Below are 18,043 nucleotides of genomic sequence, written 5' to 3'. Positions count from 1 at the left end.
GTAGGATGCGTTAGACCGGTGATTAGCGCCGTATTAGAAACGATTAGAAGAACGATCTTAATGGAATTGAGAGGTCTGATTAGGAATACCCGAGTCGGCCGAAGTCACGCGCGGTGATCAGTTGTGCTCGACTGACTCAGCCCCCAATCACATCACCGAAGCTGAGGAAACCGTTTTTTATTCCATCTCGCTCTGCGTCGTTCTATTTACACCTTTATTTAGATCATTGTCAGTAGACCATCTCGACTCTACCATATCCACAATATCACTCTTACTGAGATCCACTCGTGGCTGCCTCAACAGTAGTAACAGTAGTAGATCCTTCTCCTACTCCATCAGAGCGAAGATCTTCGTCCCATCAAACAGTAGCAGTAGAAGATCCATCCATTCGTCTTCTTCATCTTTCACTCCACCGCCACCAAAGCAACAACACAGTTCCCGTGGAATTGCCACCATCCCCTTTCCCGACACGAACAACAACGACACACACACCATGTCACCGATCCCCAACGGAGATAGCGTAAAGGTCATCGAGCCTAAGAGCAAGGGCGAGAAGAGCAAGAAACAACATTCTCAAGTTGTCATTATCGGTTCGGGTCCTGCCGGTCACACCGCCGCCATCTATCTTGCGAGAGCCAACCTCGAACCCGTCCTTTACGAGGTGAGTATAGGCGCTTCTTACGACGGTTAGCCAGCTTGACGCTTATCCTTCTTGTCATTGATTTGTTAGGGTATGCTTGCCAATGGGTATGTTCCCGACTTCAGATCGGAACTACGTTTCCGGTTTTTATCTCTGTTTGACTGACATCACTTTCCCTTTGCAATCAGCTTCGCACCAGGCGGTCAGCTCACTACCACCACTGAGGTCGAGAACTTCCCCGGTTTCCCGGATGGTGTCACCGGTACTGAGATGATGGACAAGTTCCGAGCTCAGTCGTGAGTTGCCAACTATCCCTTTCTGGTCTCGCTCAGTCAGGTGCAGCAGAGCTGACGCTTGACGACGTTCGCAGAGAGCGGTTCGGTACCAAGATCATCACTGAGACGATCGCCCGTGTCGACCTGACTCAGAGACCGTTCAAGTACTGGACAGAGGGGGAGGAGGAGGAGGCGGACTTCATGACTGCTGATACGTGAGTGGACTCGACAACTTCTATTCTGTCACAACCGAACCGCAGCCATCTGCATTCTCTATGCCAGAGTGCCATGAGCTGACCTGCTTCGCTTGCCCACCCTAGCATCATCATCGCTACCGGTGCTTCCGCCAAGCGACTCTTCCTCCCAGGCGAAGAGACCTACTGGCAGTCTGGTATCTCGGCTTGTGCCGTTTGTGATGGTGCCGTCCCCATCTTCAGGAACAAGCCTCTCGCCGTCATCGGTGGTGGAGACAGTGCTGCTGAGGAGGCTACCTGTGAGTGGACCGCGAAATGCTTGTGCTTTTCAAGGTGGTTTGTATGCAGAGACTAACAAAGAAACGCGTCCATCCGTAGACCTCACCAAGTACGGTTCTCACGTTTACGTCCTCGTTCGAAGGGAGGAGCTCCGTGCTTCCAAGATCATGGCCAAGCGACTCGTCGCTCATCCCAAGGTCACTGTCCTCTGGAACGTGAGTTCGCGATATTCGTTTGAGAGATGAACAGAAAGTAAAGGAACGAAGGCTAACTCGTCCTGTTTCACATCGTGATGTGCAGACCGTCGCGACCGAATGCAAGGGTGATGGTGATCTCCTCCAATCTCTCGCCATCAAGAACGTCAAGACAGGCGAAGAGTCCGAGCTCGAGGTCAACGGTCTATTCTATGCGATCGGCCACGAGCCCGCCACCCAACTCGTCAAATCCCAGCTCGAGCTCGACGCAGACGGCTACATCAAGACCGTACCCGGAACCGCTCAGACTTCCATCAAGGGTGTCTTCGCCGCTGGTGATGTCCAGGACAAGAAGTACAGACAGGCTATCACTTCGGCCGGTTCGGGTTGCATGGCCGCGCTGGAGGCGGAGAGGTTGATCTCCGAGGAAGAGGCAGATGACGATAGTATCGCAGCGGAGGATGTTCACGTCCCAGCTGAACATTACATGGGTGCCGACAAGGCCTAAACAAACTGTTTAGTACGAATTAAGATAGATAGAGGTTTGAACTTAGATGAATTTCTCTTTGCATGGTCGAGATGACTCATCATTCGAAAGCTGTCGCAACATGAAAATTCAACTGTATGCATGAGGACATGTCTTGGCTCTACCTTCACCTCAATCCATCAAACCCGACATGATATCCTTGACGGCATCAGCAGCAGCAGCGTCGAGATCCTCTGGCTCGGGAGGAGGTGGTGGAGGAGGTGCAGGACCGAGGAATTCCTCCTATATACCAGATCGAAACGATCAGTCTCTGGTCCCTGCCTGCATACGATACAGCACGACTCACCTCAGAAACGTTAGCGACCAGAATTGTTCTCCCGGCAAACTGCCTTCCCCCAATGGCTTTCATTGCCTTTTTCGTACTTTCGATATCCTTGTACATGACGTACACTCTGCCGACACCCGCTTCCTCGTCCGCTTTTCGATTCTTCTCGGCAGTAGCAGCTGCGCTATCGCTAGGTTCCCACTTCTTGCTCTTGGGCGTAGGTCGAGGGATTCGAACACCTTCCACTTCACCGTATTTGCCACACTCTTCGTTGATGTCCTCGAGAATATCGGCGTAATCGTCGTCTCGGACCAGTTCTTCCGGTGTGACCATATTGAGAAGAAGCATGACCCGGGATGTAGGAGCATCGGCGTTTGCTTGGAGGATGTGAGGCACTATGAGAACCACCAATCAGCTATTGCTGATTGCCTCGAAGGAGGTGACATGACTCACCAGCTTGACTGAGGAAGGCAGCCGAGCCAGGCATAGCAGATGAACCAGCTTGATTCCTTCCCACGGCGGCTCGCTGGACTACCAAATTTCTGTCGCCCAAGGCGAAGTTGTGCAGACCTTGAATAGCCATGTCGGTGACTGTCGGGTCGAGGTATTCGCAGAATGCAAATCCCTGGTGAGGTTTTCGATCAGTCCTGAGTTTTTTTTGGCACTTATCCTTCCCAACTTACCTTGGAAACCCCCGCACTCTCCTTGACCAAGTTGAAACTCTTCAGTTCTCCGAAACTCTTCAAAAGCTCCATCACCTGCTCATCGTTCAAGTATGTGGGCAGACCACCAACGAAGAGCTTGTTGGGTGAGTCGGCCACACTGGGTGCGATGGAGCCTCCGAAAGTGCTCATGAGAGGGTCGATACCTGCGTAATCCTTCGGTCTTCGGACTCGAAGGGGGGAGCCCTCGTACATGACACCGTCGAACTGGAGGGCGGCGGTCGCTTCTTCGGGTGTGCGGAACTGTAAGAGAGGCAAAATTCGTCAGCTACCTGACCTCAGACTATACGATCAGGGAAAGGTTATGCTCACCTCAACAAAAGCGAAACTCTTCTCGTTATTAATCTGACACTGCGCCACGGGCTCTCCAGGCATATCCACTGCCAGCTTGTTCTCATGCATGAGCTTGTTGAAGAAGTCCTGGATCTGCTGTTCGGTAATGCTCTCATTGATACCTCCAATATACAGTCGTTTGGTCTGACGAACAGGGTTACTGGGTGGGAAGGAACCAGCCACGAGAGAAGGTGGAACACCGAGATGGAGTGGGGGTGGGACTCGTCCTGGACCATATGTGAACATGCCTGGAAAAGGTTCAAGAGTCAGTCTTCTCAATTATAAACGATTACTTTTATTATGCTACCCACCGGTCATTTTAGCTTCCATGGCTCCAACACCTTCGAACTGAGGAGGTCTTTGGTCCCAGTGAGAGTTCTGGACATGTCTCTCTTCCAGGGGTACTGTGCCAGGGGGAGTAGGACTTCGTCCTCCTGGACTGAATCCACCTCGTCTATCGTCTCTTCGCCCTCCATCTCTCCCTCCTCCACCACCTTCCCTTCTTCCTCTTCCACCACCACCGCCTCCTCTCCAATCACCTCCATCGTCATCTCTCCTCCTCCTAGGTGGGGAAAACCCTCTCATAGGCTGAGCGAAATCTCTCCCATCATCGTATCTAGGTCGACGATCGCGATGTCCATTATCCCTTCCTCCACCTCCATTTCCTCCGGGAGGCCCACCGGCGGACATGGGTTCTGCCGCTATTCCATAATCGTCGTCTTCGCGTCTTCGCCTTCGAGGTCGTTCATCATATCCTCCTCCTCTTTCATAACGATCGGCCCTCTCCCTCTCCCTGTCCCTATCCCTATCCCGATGCCCATCCCTATCCCTGTCTCTTTCGCGGTCACGGTCGCCTCGATCACGATGTCGATCTTCTCGCTCGTCTCCTCGATCACGATGTCTCCTCTCTCGGTCACGGTCGTGGTCTCTGTCTCTGTCTCTGTTACTGCTTCGGTGACTTCGGCCTATTTCGGATGAGCCCAGATGTTAGTACGGTGTTGACGATTCGTCTTGTCACGACACACCAGCCAACTCACCTTCATCGTCTCCTCGCTCTCTGGTCTTTGCAAAGGATAAAGCAGCCTCTTCCAAGGCGTCTACGAATGAAACAGGCGTCATTAGCAAGCTGCGGATGTGCCGTTCTCCAGTTGACAGCTTACCGTATCCTGCGTCCATTGTTGACGCTTTTCGCCTTTTGGCTTGAACTGTTACCACTGAAGACCTGTGGAGGTGGAACAATGATATCAATGATGAAATACGGAATGCGTTCGTTCGTTCATTCATTCATTTCCCTCTCGCAAACAGCTTCCAAGTGAGGGCGGGCTTCGGTATTTTGGTCGGAGTTAGACGAATGTGGCATACGAGCTCGCGGTCAGCTTGATGCTTTCTTTTGCACATTCGTGTGTGATCTACCACCAGTCTACCAGTTTGGAAGAGACAATGCATACAGTGGTCTTCTGAAACACGAGCTCACCATCTATTGTACAGTGTTTTGCTGGCAGCATTGAATTCCCACATGCCGAAGAATGGAACACGAAATACTGCAGTACAGCCGCCTTCCTGCACAAAGCCGTTTCACTGACTTTGAGCTTGCGCCACAAAGGTTTCTTGAACATCTCAATGCTCGTCCTGAAACACCTTTTCAGGTTCAAACATCTGTTCCCAAAACCAGTCCTCGTCTACGATTCAGAATGTGGTCAACTGAGCAGTCTCTGCCCAGCACAGAGATTCAATTGATGTACAGAGAAACGGGCGTGTACCTGTCTGATTCGACGAACGTGCACCACGAGGTTGGAAGTCTCAATGCCTTCCTATCACGACAATAGACAGATCAATCCGTCGTCTGGGACCATTACGTCCGACTATGGTGAAATTGTACGATCACTCACGAGACGGGTATGGCACGAGTCGAGCAAGTCCGTCAATATCTGAGATGTCTGGGTGCATGCCTGTCCAAGAATAAGCCTCGGAAAAAGAAACACGGTGCGAAAACTAAGTTAGAAAAGAAGATATCGGGCGGTGTCAGATGATTCTTTTCTGTTCTTGAGCAGGAATGTGGGATATTGGGATCTTGACACCGATGGTGTTCAGGCAGAAGACTATACTGACCGTTCGAGCCAGAAGGTGATCTCCTACCAAGGGAAAACCCATAACTTGTAATCAGCTCGTCTTCCCAATCGCTTCCCAAATCGCTCTTCGAAAGAAGGAGCGAAGCAATGTTCGTACGAATACGAAGAGAGCCCAATGCTCCAAACTCAAACATCCATTTACTCACGTTTACAAATATAGTCAATCTCTCTTCAATCCACGTTTCGACGCTAGACGGCTCTGCCGTGTCATATACTTAATGACAGCTGTAAGGTGACATAGTATCGAGCGTCAATCAGCAGCTTGTTCAGTCGCAAGCTTTTTCTATTGTCCATCGTTCGGGAGTCAAGTCGGCTTGAAGGGACGAAATATGAATATGCTTGGCTTGATCGCACAGTATGCTGCGGACACTCACTATTCGTCCATCCTACTTGCTTTTTGGATCCCAAGGATCCATCCGACATCGTCCTCAACACTCTCTCCTCAACGCGTGGCGAGAACGAAAGGATATTTCTCAGACTTGCCTCTCTGACGAGTCCGCTGATATACCCGACTTCAAGCAGACTTCAAGACACTCGCCAAGCACCTATGTCAGCCGCCCCACATACACATCCCGCTTCCTTCCACAGATACCTATGTTCAGTTCCATGGAGCGCATCCACTCACCCCATTTCACCTTCTTTGATAATCACATGATCGCCCGCTGTCCATCATTTCCTCTCAGCATCTTTCCCGCTCATGGCCGAAAACGTGATGGAGATCTTTCCAACTCGCGAGATGGTGGATAGACCCAAGTAGAGCGGTTCTATACGCAAATCGAGATTGCTCTCGCTGTGAGGTCCAGAGCGTGAGGCACCGAAATGAACATTGAGAGATTCCGTTCTCTTCTCTTCGGGAATCATCAAGGGCATGATCGTGGAAGATTGGCGATGGGTGTGACTTGCTCTGGAAAGAAGGATCAGGATGGATCAATCTCCAGTAGGCTTGAATGCGAATATAATGCACGCTGCAGGTTTGGTATTTGAACTGTGGCGAGAGTTGACAATGAAAGATCAACGTTGTGTTCTTGAGGAAATCAATTGATCAAAAGCTTTCACATCGTCCACTGACTCGTGTCCCGTCCTCGCAATGATCGATATCGGGCGGAGAATGTTCGTGTCCCATCTTGTATGTATTACGAGCAATGTGATACCTGTTGTATGTGGAAGCGACCGCGAACATGTATTTGTAAGATGTCAGATTGAGCAACTTGTGATTTCAGATGTGAAGACCACACACGATTGTAATTCCAGGAAGGATCGGTCTGTACATGATACCTCGACATGCGTGTATTCGCGTATACAATACCGCTGACTACACTCGCACCTCTGACGTCGAACAGTGTTCACACAAACACACAACATTGACCTCCGACAGGGCCCCGTTTGCATCACCACGTGCATCACCACGATCTGCATGAGTCTATATTGTTTTGTGTCATATATGGATGACCCCCATTGTCCAATGAAGTTCAGGGGGTACAAAGAGTGTATATCTAACAGAGTGAATGAGATCCCGAAAAAAGAATGTAACGAATCACGAGAATGTGGTGCGGAACGAACGATGAGTATGAGAGACCGCGACGAGAATGTAAAAGGGAGAAGAGCGGTTTGCTCTTCCATTCACCGAGAAAATCTCGACGTCAGGAAGTGCTTACCACCTAGAAGAGTAACCACCACCGCCGCCTCCACCGCCGTAGGAGTTAGCACCTAAAAAAGAGACAGAATATCAGCATTACATCCATGTTCTGGGTGGATTTACGCACCGGATCCACCGCCACCGTAACCACCACCACCGTAACCACCGCCACCTCGGCCTCGGCCACCACCGCCACCACGACCTCGACCACCGCCACCACCTCCGTACATGGCCATCTGTTCGAGCTCAGGGGGACTACAACATGAAGGTCAGTGGAATCCCGAAAAAGTAATGTGTGGTATTACTCACACATCGCTCTTGCTTTCTCTCAAAATCTGCACCAATTCACGAGCAGATTTGGAGTTGTCGGCGGTGAAGTAGGTGTAAGAAACACCCTTGGCACCAGCACGACCAGTACGACCGATTCGGTGGATGTAATCCTCGCAGTTGTTAGGGAAGTCACTAGAAAGGAACGATCGTCAACAACAGCTCGGCAAAATGATTGCAAAGGAAAAACTCACTAGTTGATGACGTATCGAATGTCTCGGACGTCAGCACGTTAGAATGCCGGGCATTGGGTGGTCAACAAAACACATCCATTTCAGAACATGAGTTGGAGGAGAGAAGGGGGAAAAGAGGCACAGACATAAGTACTTTTAGACGTTTCGAGCGGAAGGCTTGACAGCTAGCTTAGTAGCAGCAACAACGACGGTGCTGGTCAATTACTGTCCAGCTCGAGAACGCGTATTGCTTGACACCACAGTCCGCCGAAAACGGACAATGGCGACGTTGAGTAGCAATTCGCGTAGGCGCCTTCGAGATCCAATGAGGCGTTGCCAATCCACTTCCAAGATGAAACGCCGACCACCAAAGACACAGAAGGTAGTCTCGGTGGATCGACAATTCAGAAAGATCATGTGAACACCTCTTGGACCACTGAAGCGCACGACTCTTTTATGCTTGCAGCAATTGCCAGGGTTGCGCGTGTGCGTGCGTACCAAGGCCATCTCGCAACGGAAAGGGATTGGGGTGTGGGAACATACCGAGACCACGAGAAGCGACATCAGTAGCAAGCATGATAGGGCTTCGGCCAGCCTTGAACTCGGCGAGAACCCAGTCTCGTTCTGCTTGTTGTCTGTCGTGAATGGTCAGCAATAGTCTATATAGAGCTGAGATTCACTCACTTGTCACCGTGAATAGCAAGGGCGGGCCAGCCGTCCATCCTCAAGAATTTGGTCAAGTCATCGGCAACCCTCTTGGTGCCGACAAAGATGAGAACCTTCGCGTTCTCAGCAGAGATCGTCTCGAGGTGCTTCAAAAGTTTGCCTCGCTTGTCGTAGTCGGTACAGATCTCAACATGTTGAGCGACGTTGTGGTTGGCAGTGAGGTCCATTGAACCGATGTTGACTTGCATGAAGTCATGTTGGAAGTCGGCAGCGAGACGCTGGACCTCCTTGGGCCAAGTGGCGGAGAACAGAAGGGTTTGTCGGTCGGGTCGGATTTGGCTGACGATCTTTCTGATTTGGGGCTCGAAACCCATATCCAACATTCGGTCGGCCTCGTCCATGACGAGGTAGGTCACTCGCTTGAGGTTGGTCTTGCCGCTCTCGAGCATATCAATCAACCGACCGGGAGTGGCAACACAGACCTCGACACCTCTTTGAAGGTCTCGGATTTGGGGACCCTTGGGGGCACCACCGTAGATAGCAGTATTTCTGATTCGGGAGGATTTACCGAATTTGGTGCACTCGGCCTGGATTTGAACGGCGAGCTCTCGAGTAGGGGCAAGGATGAGGACGATGGGACCGTCACCGGGAGCAAGGAGGGGTTGAGCGTTAATGTGAACCATGGCGGGAAGAGCGAAGGAAATGGTCTTTCCGGAACCAGTCTCAGCGACAGCGACAACGTCACGACCAGAGAGGGCCATGGGCCAAGCTTGGCATTGAATAGCAGAAGGAGCGGTGAAACCCATAGCGCGGATCTCAGTCATGATGTAGTCAGGGAAACCGGCCTCCTCGAAGGTAGTGATAGGTCGAGGGATGTTCTGGCCTTGGATCTGAGAACGGAAGGTTAGCAGGCATTGAGAGGAGCTAAAAGATCCCCACTCACTTTCATCTGCTTGTCGGCTCGGAACTGAGCGATTTCCTTCTCAGATCGGGCGGTCACTCGCGGGTCCTCGACGTAGAAGCTATATGTGATGTTAGCTACATACAACCGAGCTACCGAGAATCGTTTCACTCACTTCTTTTCGAACTTGGAGAGAGTCTGGTGACTCCAGTCAATGTTTCCAAGACCGTTTCCGAGCTGAGACATTCGGTCACCACCGCCGCCGCCTGAAAGAGAAAAGGAAGAGAGGTCAGCATATCTCGCACACGACGATATAAGTCATCGTCTGGACGTGCCTCCATAGGAGTTGAAAAGACCGCCGGAAGAATTACCGTAACCGCCGCCGTAGCCACCACCACCTGGAAGAAAAGAAAAAGAAGAGGTTGGCCGAAGAATAGGCAGGAGTATGATTTTTGAGAGATGTTTATAGCGTACCATAGCCTCCACCACCGCCGCCTCCATAACCACCACCACCACCACCACCGTATCCACCACCACCACCACCGCCGCCGTATCCACCACCGTAAGACTGTGAAGGGGACAAAGGAGTTAATCGCGTCAGCATTTGCGGGTCGTTCTCCTAGAAAAGGGAAGAAGTGGCGAGATCGAGCATACTGACCATTTTATATGTGTTTTTCTTGGGTTGTTGAGTTTGGAAAGAGAGTGAAAGTATGCCTGCTGATGTAGGCTGGTTCTTGTCTGACTGTTGTGTATCGAGAAATCGACTGAGGATGAGGGATGAAATAACAGAGGATGAAGGGAAGGAAAGCGAAAACCAGTCTCAAAGGGCAACGATCAAAATTGCTTTCAGGACCCAGCCGGTTGAATCACGAGAATCGCAAAAACCTGTTGAGCCCCCCACTTTAAGGCAGATGAGACGATTCAATTCCCCGCTCGGATTCTGTGTGAGTGGCGGAACGTGGCGATCATCATTTTACAGTCAGAATTGATGGTTTTAAACTCATTTCTCCCGCGGGAACCTGATCCGTCCGGTATCACAAGCCTGAGAGAGAGGGACGAGGGACGAGGGACGAGAGACGAGTCAAATCATACAAGGTTACGATAAGTGCACCGAACCCGGGAGGCTATGTTCGATGAGTCACCACACAGCATATTCCCTTGGACTGTACAGGACACCGATAGTTGTCTTCTGATGCTTCTTGGGTGTATATGTGTGGGACAGATCTCAAGGCGATCTCAATGCCAGAGGGTGCCCCTGAGCCATGCGATATCGCATAATACAGAAAGATGACGGAATAAGGAATCAACAACAGAGATTCAACCAGCCTCGACTGCGCACATTTTGACCCGAACATCAGAGGAGGCAGGCTCCTGTCTCGGGAACAAAGATGAATCCAAATGCTCTTTTACAGCAATCCAAGTGGTTAGTATCTGTTGTCTTGGCCACTATCCTATCCTATCAACCGACCATACACAGAGAGAGAAATTCATTCCGTCTCGTGTTCCTTTCCCTACACGATACACACTTTCACAAAACCGAGTTGCGCACAGCCCGAGTTGCGTTGGTATCCACTTCATCCTCTCCCAACATCCTGCCTGCTCTTGGCATCGACACAAGGGATTAGCTAGCTCGACCATAGGCGAGGAACTCACGACAACAGTACGGCGTTGCACAGAGCAGTCATACAATCCATAATCCTTTCACCGACTGCCTCTTTCGCGCCACCCCGTGCTTCGCTCAATGGTCACTCAAGCCTCTATGTCTGGTCCGCCTCGGATATCCATTTTCTCCTCTTCCTCCTCTTCATCCCCAGAGACATCGCTCAGCGGCTGGCTATCCAATCTCCGAAATACGAGATACAGCCTACTCCCCACCTCGACCTCCGATGATGGGGGTCCCGCCCCTCTCGAACCATTATCGTTCTCGTCTCCGATGACGAAGCACAAGTCGAAGCGGAGACGGTTGTTCCAGGCTTCGGCGATGGCGTTGGCGTTTGTGATCTTAGCGGGGTTTCTGCTGCGTGGTGGGACGGGAATAGGGGATGAGTTGAAGGAAGAAACGATACCGATACCTGAACCTGAACCTGATATCTACCCTGTCAAAGGTTCTATTCCCAAAACCACTGCACCACCTTTTGAAGATGATGCTTCGGATACGACTGTGTCGCCGCATATACCCACTGCTGAGGATGATATGGAAGAACCTGCCGTCTCAACCGTGGAAACCGGAGAGGAGGCGAGTTATGACGATGACATGCTTCAGGTCGATGAAAATGGCGAGACCAAGTCGGTGGGCTCAACAACTAACGAAGATGATGATTTCCAAGCCGGAGAGCAGGACGTCGAGCCTGTGGTGGAGGAGGAGGAGGAGGAGGAGGAGGAGGAGGAGGAGGAGGAGGATATGTGGGGCTGGACAGAAGAGATGGGTTGGCGACATGCTGCGAATTCTGGTTTGACGTATCTGGGCGAAATTGCAGAGTCCAAGTATAGATTACATATAGAGAAAGGCGAGCAGGGTACGAAAGAGTGAGCTAGACTTTGCTGCCTTGTAAGAAACATTGCTGACAGCTCGACTGCCCCTCCCTTAGCTACTTCCGACTACTGTACGACTTCGCTGTGACACTTCCACTACGTCTTCACTCGCCTTTCCTCTCGTCAATTCACAACCATCTCCCACCCTCTATGCCCGATCTCGTCCCCGACTATCCAGACTCCAAAGCTACCTTGCCCGCCATGATCAACTACAAGCAGATCCACCAAACCGACAAGACGTTCGACGCCACCAATCCGCTCATCAAGATGTGGCAGGACATGAACGGACCTGATGGGTGGACGTTGAATTTTCTGGATGACGAGGAGGCCGGCAATTGGGTGGATAAGAATTTCCTGAGGAGCGATGTGGAGTGGGCTTGGAAGTTCATGCATAGAGGAGTGTTGAGAGCGGATTTCTTACGATATCTCTTGCCCCTCGTGAAAGGAGGTGTCTATTCGGATGTGGATGTGAGTCGCGAACGATTCTGTTCCCATTTCCAATCGCATCGGTAAGATATCTGCTCAAGCTTCCATTGGATACTCGCAGACTCGGCCGCTCCGACCAATCGAACAATGGGGACTTCTCGATGTGGAATACTTGAATCTCAACGCGACGGATGGACCGGACTGGCGACTCAAACTATCCACTCACCCCTCTGTGGTCGTCGCCATCGATGTCGACGTTCACGCCAGACCAGGATGGGAGAACGAGTGGCCTCGACCGTTGGGTATCTGTCAGTGGACCTTGTCCTCAGCTCCCAATCATCCCGTTTTCATCGATGCGGCACGACGAGTGGTCAATTCCACGCGGGTCGTACAAGAGTGGGACACGTGGAGAGCCGAGGAGATCGAGAGATTGACCGAGGAGAAAGAGGAAGGGTGGGAGGACAAGGTGAAGGATCTGGAATCGCAGGGGAAAGATCATGCGATGAGCGTGATGGAATGGACTGGGCCTGGATTGTTCACAGATTCAGTCTTGGCGTGAGTGACTCTCCTTTCTCCCCTGCCTTTACTTCACGATCACGACAAGAACTTTACGAAATGTCGACCATCTCATGAGACCGCACTGAAAACTGAGGCACGAGCTGAACCTCCATCTCCCCCCCCCCCTCGTCCACAGATATATTCTCGCGCGATACAACGTCACATGGCATCGACTCCGGGGCCTCGACCACCCACTGCGTATAGGCGACGTCCTGATCATGCCAATCACCGCGTTCTCGCCAGGCGGTGAACCCGATTTCAGAGCCGAGGGTAAGGACTCCCCGCAAGCTGATGTGGAACATGATTGTGAGTTATACGCGAGACTCGATTCTTTGTTGTGCCGGAGAAAACGGTCGAGCTGATCCGGATCCCGTCTTTTGTGTGGTGCAGTCAGAGGAAGTTGGAAGCCGGACGGTATGAGGAGATGAGTCGCATGACAGGTCTGATGTCTGATATTCAAGAGAGCTTTGTTACGAATCGCTGCAAGATGAGAGTAGATTGTACGCGCTTGCTCCATACCGGGCTGTACACATAGACATACTAGAGCACATACTGATACGAGGATTGCTGCATTGTTGGTATTTGATTTCTTCTGCCGTGCTCACCCGATATGATGGTTTTCAGCAACATCTATGGGAAAAATCCGCCAGCCTTCTGTAATACTTGTTCTCGACCCCACCCACTGTGCAAGTCTAGATATTCTCAACCCTCTTCTTGCCCCTCTCTCCCGTCAACTTCCTCACAAACTCCTTCCTCCTCGTTTTCTCCTCACCATCAACCTGTATCCTATCTATACTATTCAGATCCCACTCCAAGATCCGCTTGATCAGTCCGTCCGACCCATTCGCAAGTATCATAACCATCAATCCTACTCTGGTGGACTCCTCCTTCTCTTCCTCTTCCTCTTCCGCTGCTGCATCTGCTTGGCTTCGCCAAAACAATCCTGCGAGATGATGAACTGCGACTTTGGACAAGAATCCGTGATTTTGTTCCGTCACCCATCCTCGCGTGATGGCTCTTGCATATCCATTCAATATTTCGGTATTCGTTTCCAATGGTTGGAAATACGATTCGATCCCAGCTGTTTCGACAGGGATCTGATCGAGGGAGAGTCGCATACCCCTCAGAGCGGTCGAATGGTCATTCCATAGTAATTTTCGATAATCAGCAGGATATGACATCGCCAAGGGAGGTATCAGACATTGCGCAAAGAGCGTGTCAGAGAAGGAAATCGCTTCGTAGAGAGCGATGAAGTCCGTGTAAAACTGGAAGAACGGGATACCGGCACCAAGGAAAGGGAGAGAGACAGTCTCCAGACACGCAGCTGAAGCAAGGGATGAGGAAGAATGTGTGACCAGCTTTGACATGAGTTTACTCATTGATTGCGCCACAACGGGATCTCGGAACACTTCCGCTTCCGACGTGGAAATCGCGGATTGTTGACCATGTTCCAGCATGAACACCTTCATCAGGTTGAACAGAATCCTAGACCTGTCCAGACCTTCGGCTTTGACATATACAAGCTGAGCCAAAGCTAAAGTTGCCTGTACGATCTCGGTCTCGCTAGCGGTCCAATCCGGCGGTACTTGAGAGAGTGCGAGCGATGTGCCGGAACGTAGCAGTTCGTTGAGAGGCGAGAAGATCCAATCCGTTTGAAGCGGCAAACCGACGATTGCAGGCTTCTCGTCGTCAGACGGCGGAGCCGGTGGACGAAGGGTTTTAGTCGCTTTAAGATACAGGTGGGAGGGCTCGTGTGGCGCAATCACATTTTCGACGTCGGGAAGAATGGTGTACTGGAGTAGAGGTCGTATGACCTGAAGGCCATCCGGGTGAGAAAGTGATGGGACCGTTCCAAATGAGGTAGACGTCCAATCCGCTTTGAGGATGTGATCCACCAGATCCAGGGCCAACGGCTCGTCACCGATCTGGAACGATTCGAGTATAGTCATAGCGTTTGAGAGCCATTGTGGATTCGACTTCGCTTCCGTTGAAGTATCGATGAGAAGAAGATGGTACCTCAGATATATCGCTGAGCGTGTCGTGTCTACCTCTGAATCATCGTCGAGCGATTGTCGTATTTGTGCTATAAGATGAGCGTTTAATAGCTCACCTATTGGACTTAACAGTGCATGAAGTTGGACCAAAGCTCCATGTATTCGCATCTCCGGCTCCCTTTCGCTGCCCGTCAGCGAATTCAAGTCGAATGATTCAAGGCCACTCAAGACAGCCGTCTTCTCTTCTTCTCCACTTCTCACGCCATTTACTTGAGCGCCTTTGGACCATGCTACCAAAAGACCCAGCGCGCTCGCGATTTCGCGCGACCTCTGTGCCTGCGTCGATAGCGCTTGTACAGCACTAATCGCTTCATCCGTCCAGCTGAGTGCAGACACTTGTGCCCAGGTGATGTCGTGCTCTGGAGTCGTTCGATGGGGATCGATGGCGCATGTAGTCCAAATGGACAAGATCTGGAAGTAAGCCTCCACCAGGCATTGCTCCGCTTCCGACACATTCGTACTGGAGCAACGATCCTGGACCCAGGCACCCAGACGACGCCATACCTCTGAGCTCGATGTTATGACCGACGACGAGAGACCATACCGACCCAGGATCTGGTATGTTTGCAATACAACCAAAGCAAGAGCTTGTCCGTGCCGCAGAGTGTCTACATCGACTTCGTCTTCACTCCAAGTGGCAGTGATGACGAATTTCAGTGTCGTTTCGTACACTCCTTGGCTCAACAGATCTTCGGCACACGCTCGAGAAGAAGCAGTGATGTCTCTTAGTAGACGAATGGCGTCCACCGACGGCCGCCGAACGTCCTTGAGAGGCCACGGACGTTGTACGACGTGCTGGCGGCTGATGATCGGAACGATAGGACAGATGGTCTCGCAGACTTGTTGTGATTTGAACGTCGCGCGGCGGAGGATGAGGATGAGTTGTTGCGTCGTATCCGGTGACAGCCCGTCTTCGATCGAGAGCAGCTCAATAAGACGAGGTAGGACGTCTTCGAACGGTATAGAAGCCAGACCAGCGGGGCGCTCGGGAGAGGGATTATGTGAATCAGGTACGAAGGCGCAGGTCACGGCGTTGTCGTCGTTCATCCATGACCAGCTTGGTCCTTGTAAAGCGTGATATAGGAGGTTCACACCAGCGTGTATAACACCGACTCCTCGTGCCAGACCCGCTAGAACCTCCACGCCGAGTTCAATCGCCTGCTGTATCACTCCCAAATCTCCGCACTCTTTCACCACCTCATCGGTATACTTCGCTGCGTTGGGTTGGTCACTCAACCGACTGACTATCTTTGCAAGCACACCCATCATCGTGATCCGTTGCGATGAGACCGTTGATCGACACAAGTAAAGGATATCTTCCAGGGTATAGCCAGCAAGATCTGGCGATGACCCGTGATGGTGTAAACCGAGGTGTGTGGGTAGATTCGACTTGGCCGATTCAGAGAGCACAATGCCTGACAGGTCGAAACGAGTGGAGGTATCGTGAGACGCCTTGGCGAGTGTTTGGATCCATTGTAATTTCGAAGTGTCGGACGCAGTCGTGGGGAGTTCTCTGCGACTCTGCTCCACCTCGGGTAATGGGGGTTCCTCCGGGGAGCGAACACCGGGAGAGGAATTTTGGTCGACTACGTAGCCTTATATTAGCTTCCTGGTCTAGCATTGGAGTTATCATGGTTCCAGTCATGCTGTTGATTGCGATAGGGACTTACCTGTAGGCGGAGGTGGTACCTCTTCTCGAATTTGGGAACTTTCCCTATCCTTGCCCTTCGCCGCCTTCACTTGTGCTCTTCTTCTCAGAGCCTCCATCACTTTAGGTCCAAATCTCTCCTCAAGCTCTTGTATCTCATGTTCTCTCTCCTGCCCTCCCATGGCCTGCACCTTGCGCTCATTCTCTTCCGAGACTTGTTGCAACACTTTCTGTGCATCGCCCATGTGTTCTTCGAGTGGGATAGGTATTCGAGGTGTCGACGAGCCACTTGCTATCGAGTTCGACTCTGCTGTGAAGCTCTTCCTCTCTCTCGCCTCTTTCCGCTTTCTCATCAATCCGACAATCCCTTGCCCAAACCTCTCCTTCAGCTCTTCCACTTCTTGTTCTCTCTCCTCTTCAGTCATCTCTTCCACTCTCGCTTTATTTTCCTTATCGACCGCATCTCTCACTTCGTCCACTTCTGATCTCACAACCCTAGTGGGCCGTGACTCGGATTTTGTGACTTGTAAAGTAGGAACAACATCCACCGCTCTGCCTTCGCCTAGAGCTCGCTGTCCATCTTGACGAGCTTGCTGTTGTTTTCTCGCTCTGGCAAAAGCTGATGGACGGGCTGAACGATGTTGCGCGACAGGGAAGCCTGTAGAACCAGGTGCTGGAGGTTGTGGTGGGTTTGGAAGAGAGGAGGAGGAAGATGGGGCTTGGGAGGGTCGTTCGACAATGTCCTTCAGCATGATTGACCTTGTCGAGTCAGCATCAAAGGTGTTGTTGAGCAGAAGAGGGAAAAAGTCGATGATGAATATGAAATAGGTGGCAATGGATGCGCGTGCCTGACCTCCCGAAAGAATCACCTCCACCGAGCGACAAAATCTCATAGGATATGCTTGATCATCCCGGGCTCAGAAAGAAAGCCATGACTGGCATGCAGAACGCGAAAAGGCAATGGAACAGACCGCGACGAGAAAATAACACAGTGATGCATGATGAGAATGGTACGATATATATGTCGACAAGACTGATTAGTCCCACATTCAGTGGGGGTATAATAATTGACGAACGAGGACATGCCCAGTCTTGACTTCATTCTTCGCTTTTATAGGACCTTCGAAGAAGGTGCTATGAATAACCCCGGGACGAAGCACGGGCTGACAAAAGGTCGAGCCGAGCCAAGACGGGGGACTGAAAGCGTGGGTTGGCAGTAAAAGGGGTTAACGAATATGAACACAGAAGGAAGGTGTTGAATGCTGAATCGATAGTGTCGGTGCATACGGAATGATTCTAGATAGACTGTCAAATTCGGTGTCAGTCCCTCTCTCTGACAACTATAGACCTTGCGATGACATGCGAAAGTGGATTGGGGTGTAGATCAGATAGTGCGAAGTCTAACGCCTTCATACTCTCGACCCGTTAATCTCCTCTCGTATAGAGCGAAGCAAGTCAAGAGCTGTCGTACTGACGTGCAAATGTCGAAGCAAGTTTCGTCCGGAGAGCGAGGAGTCCCACATCTTACAGAAGGACGGGATGGA

General features: G+C 51.3%; 5 protein-coding genes across 5 annotated transcripts; 2 read left to right on the top strand and 3 right to left on the bottom strand.

Moving 5' to 3' along the window:
* Positions 1-493: 493 nt before the first annotated feature.
* On the top strand, positions 494-2,090 carry IAR55_006924 (thioredoxin reductase; the record flags this gene model as incomplete). The annotated part of the gene is made up of 7 exons (XM_066950002.1): positions 494-661; positions 731-747; positions 829-936; positions 1,011-1,130; positions 1,236-1,408; positions 1,488-1,603; positions 1,689-2,090. The coding sequence occupies 7 exons, from the start codon at positions 494-496 to the stop codon at positions 2,088-2,090; spliced, it is 1,104 nt and encodes a 367-aa protein (XP_066799694.1).
* A 150-nt stretch (positions 2,091-2,240) lies between these two features.
* Positions 2,241-4,625, bottom strand: IAR55_006923 (uncharacterized protein; the record flags this gene model as incomplete). The annotated part of the gene is made up of 8 exons (XM_066950001.1): positions 2,241-2,351; positions 2,416-2,789; positions 2,848-3,019; positions 3,078-3,359; positions 3,429-3,697; positions 3,761-4,414; positions 4,487-4,546; positions 4,610-4,625. 8 exons carry the CDS (start codon positions 4,623-4,625, stop codon positions 2,241-2,243), a joined length of 1,938 nt encoding a protein of 645 aa, XP_066799693.1.
* A 2,604-nt stretch (positions 4,626-7,229) lies between these two features.
* On the bottom strand, positions 7,230-9,885 carry IAR55_006922 (ATP-dependent RNA helicase DBP2-A; the record flags this gene model as incomplete). The annotated part of the gene is made up of 9 exons (XM_066950000.1): positions 7,230-7,285; positions 7,342-7,469; positions 7,524-7,676; positions 7,736-7,757; positions 8,258-8,349; positions 8,399-9,270; positions 9,324-9,402; positions 9,457-9,547; positions 9,756-9,885. 9 exons carry the CDS (start codon positions 9,883-9,885, stop codon positions 7,230-7,232), a joined length of 1,623 nt encoding a protein of 540 aa, XP_066799692.1.
* A 1,137-nt stretch (positions 9,886-11,022) lies between these two features.
* Positions 11,023-13,225, top strand: IAR55_006921 (uncharacterized protein; the record flags this gene model as incomplete). The annotated part of the gene is made up of 5 exons (XM_066949999.1): positions 11,023-11,807; positions 11,870-12,281; positions 12,361-12,794; positions 12,934-13,103; positions 13,188-13,225. 5 exons carry the CDS (start codon positions 11,023-11,025, stop codon positions 13,223-13,225), a joined length of 1,839 nt encoding a protein of 612 aa, XP_066799691.1.
* Positions 13,226-13,489: 264 nt separating this feature from the next.
* IAR55_006920 (uncharacterized protein) lies at positions 13,490-17,251 on the bottom strand (the record flags this gene model as incomplete). The annotated part of the gene is made up of 2 exons (XM_066949998.1): positions 13,490-16,437; positions 16,522-17,251. The coding sequence occupies 2 exons, from the start codon at positions 17,249-17,251 to the stop codon at positions 13,490-13,492; spliced, it is 3,678 nt and encodes a 1,225-aa protein (XP_066799690.1).
* Positions 17,252-18,043: the final 792 nt, after the last annotated feature.

The sequence above is a fragment of the Kwoniella newhampshirensis genome (genome assembly GCF_039105145.1).
Source record: "Kwoniella newhampshirensis strain CBS 13917 chromosome 10 map unlocalized Ctg14, whole genome shotgun sequence".
Classification (NCBI taxonomy): Eukaryota; Fungi; Basidiomycota; class Tremellomycetes; order Tremellales; family Cryptococcaceae; genus Kwoniella; species Kwoniella newhampshirensis.
The sequence above is the reverse complement of the archived record's forward strand: the minus strand, read 5'-3'. Positions and strand labels throughout refer to the sequence as shown.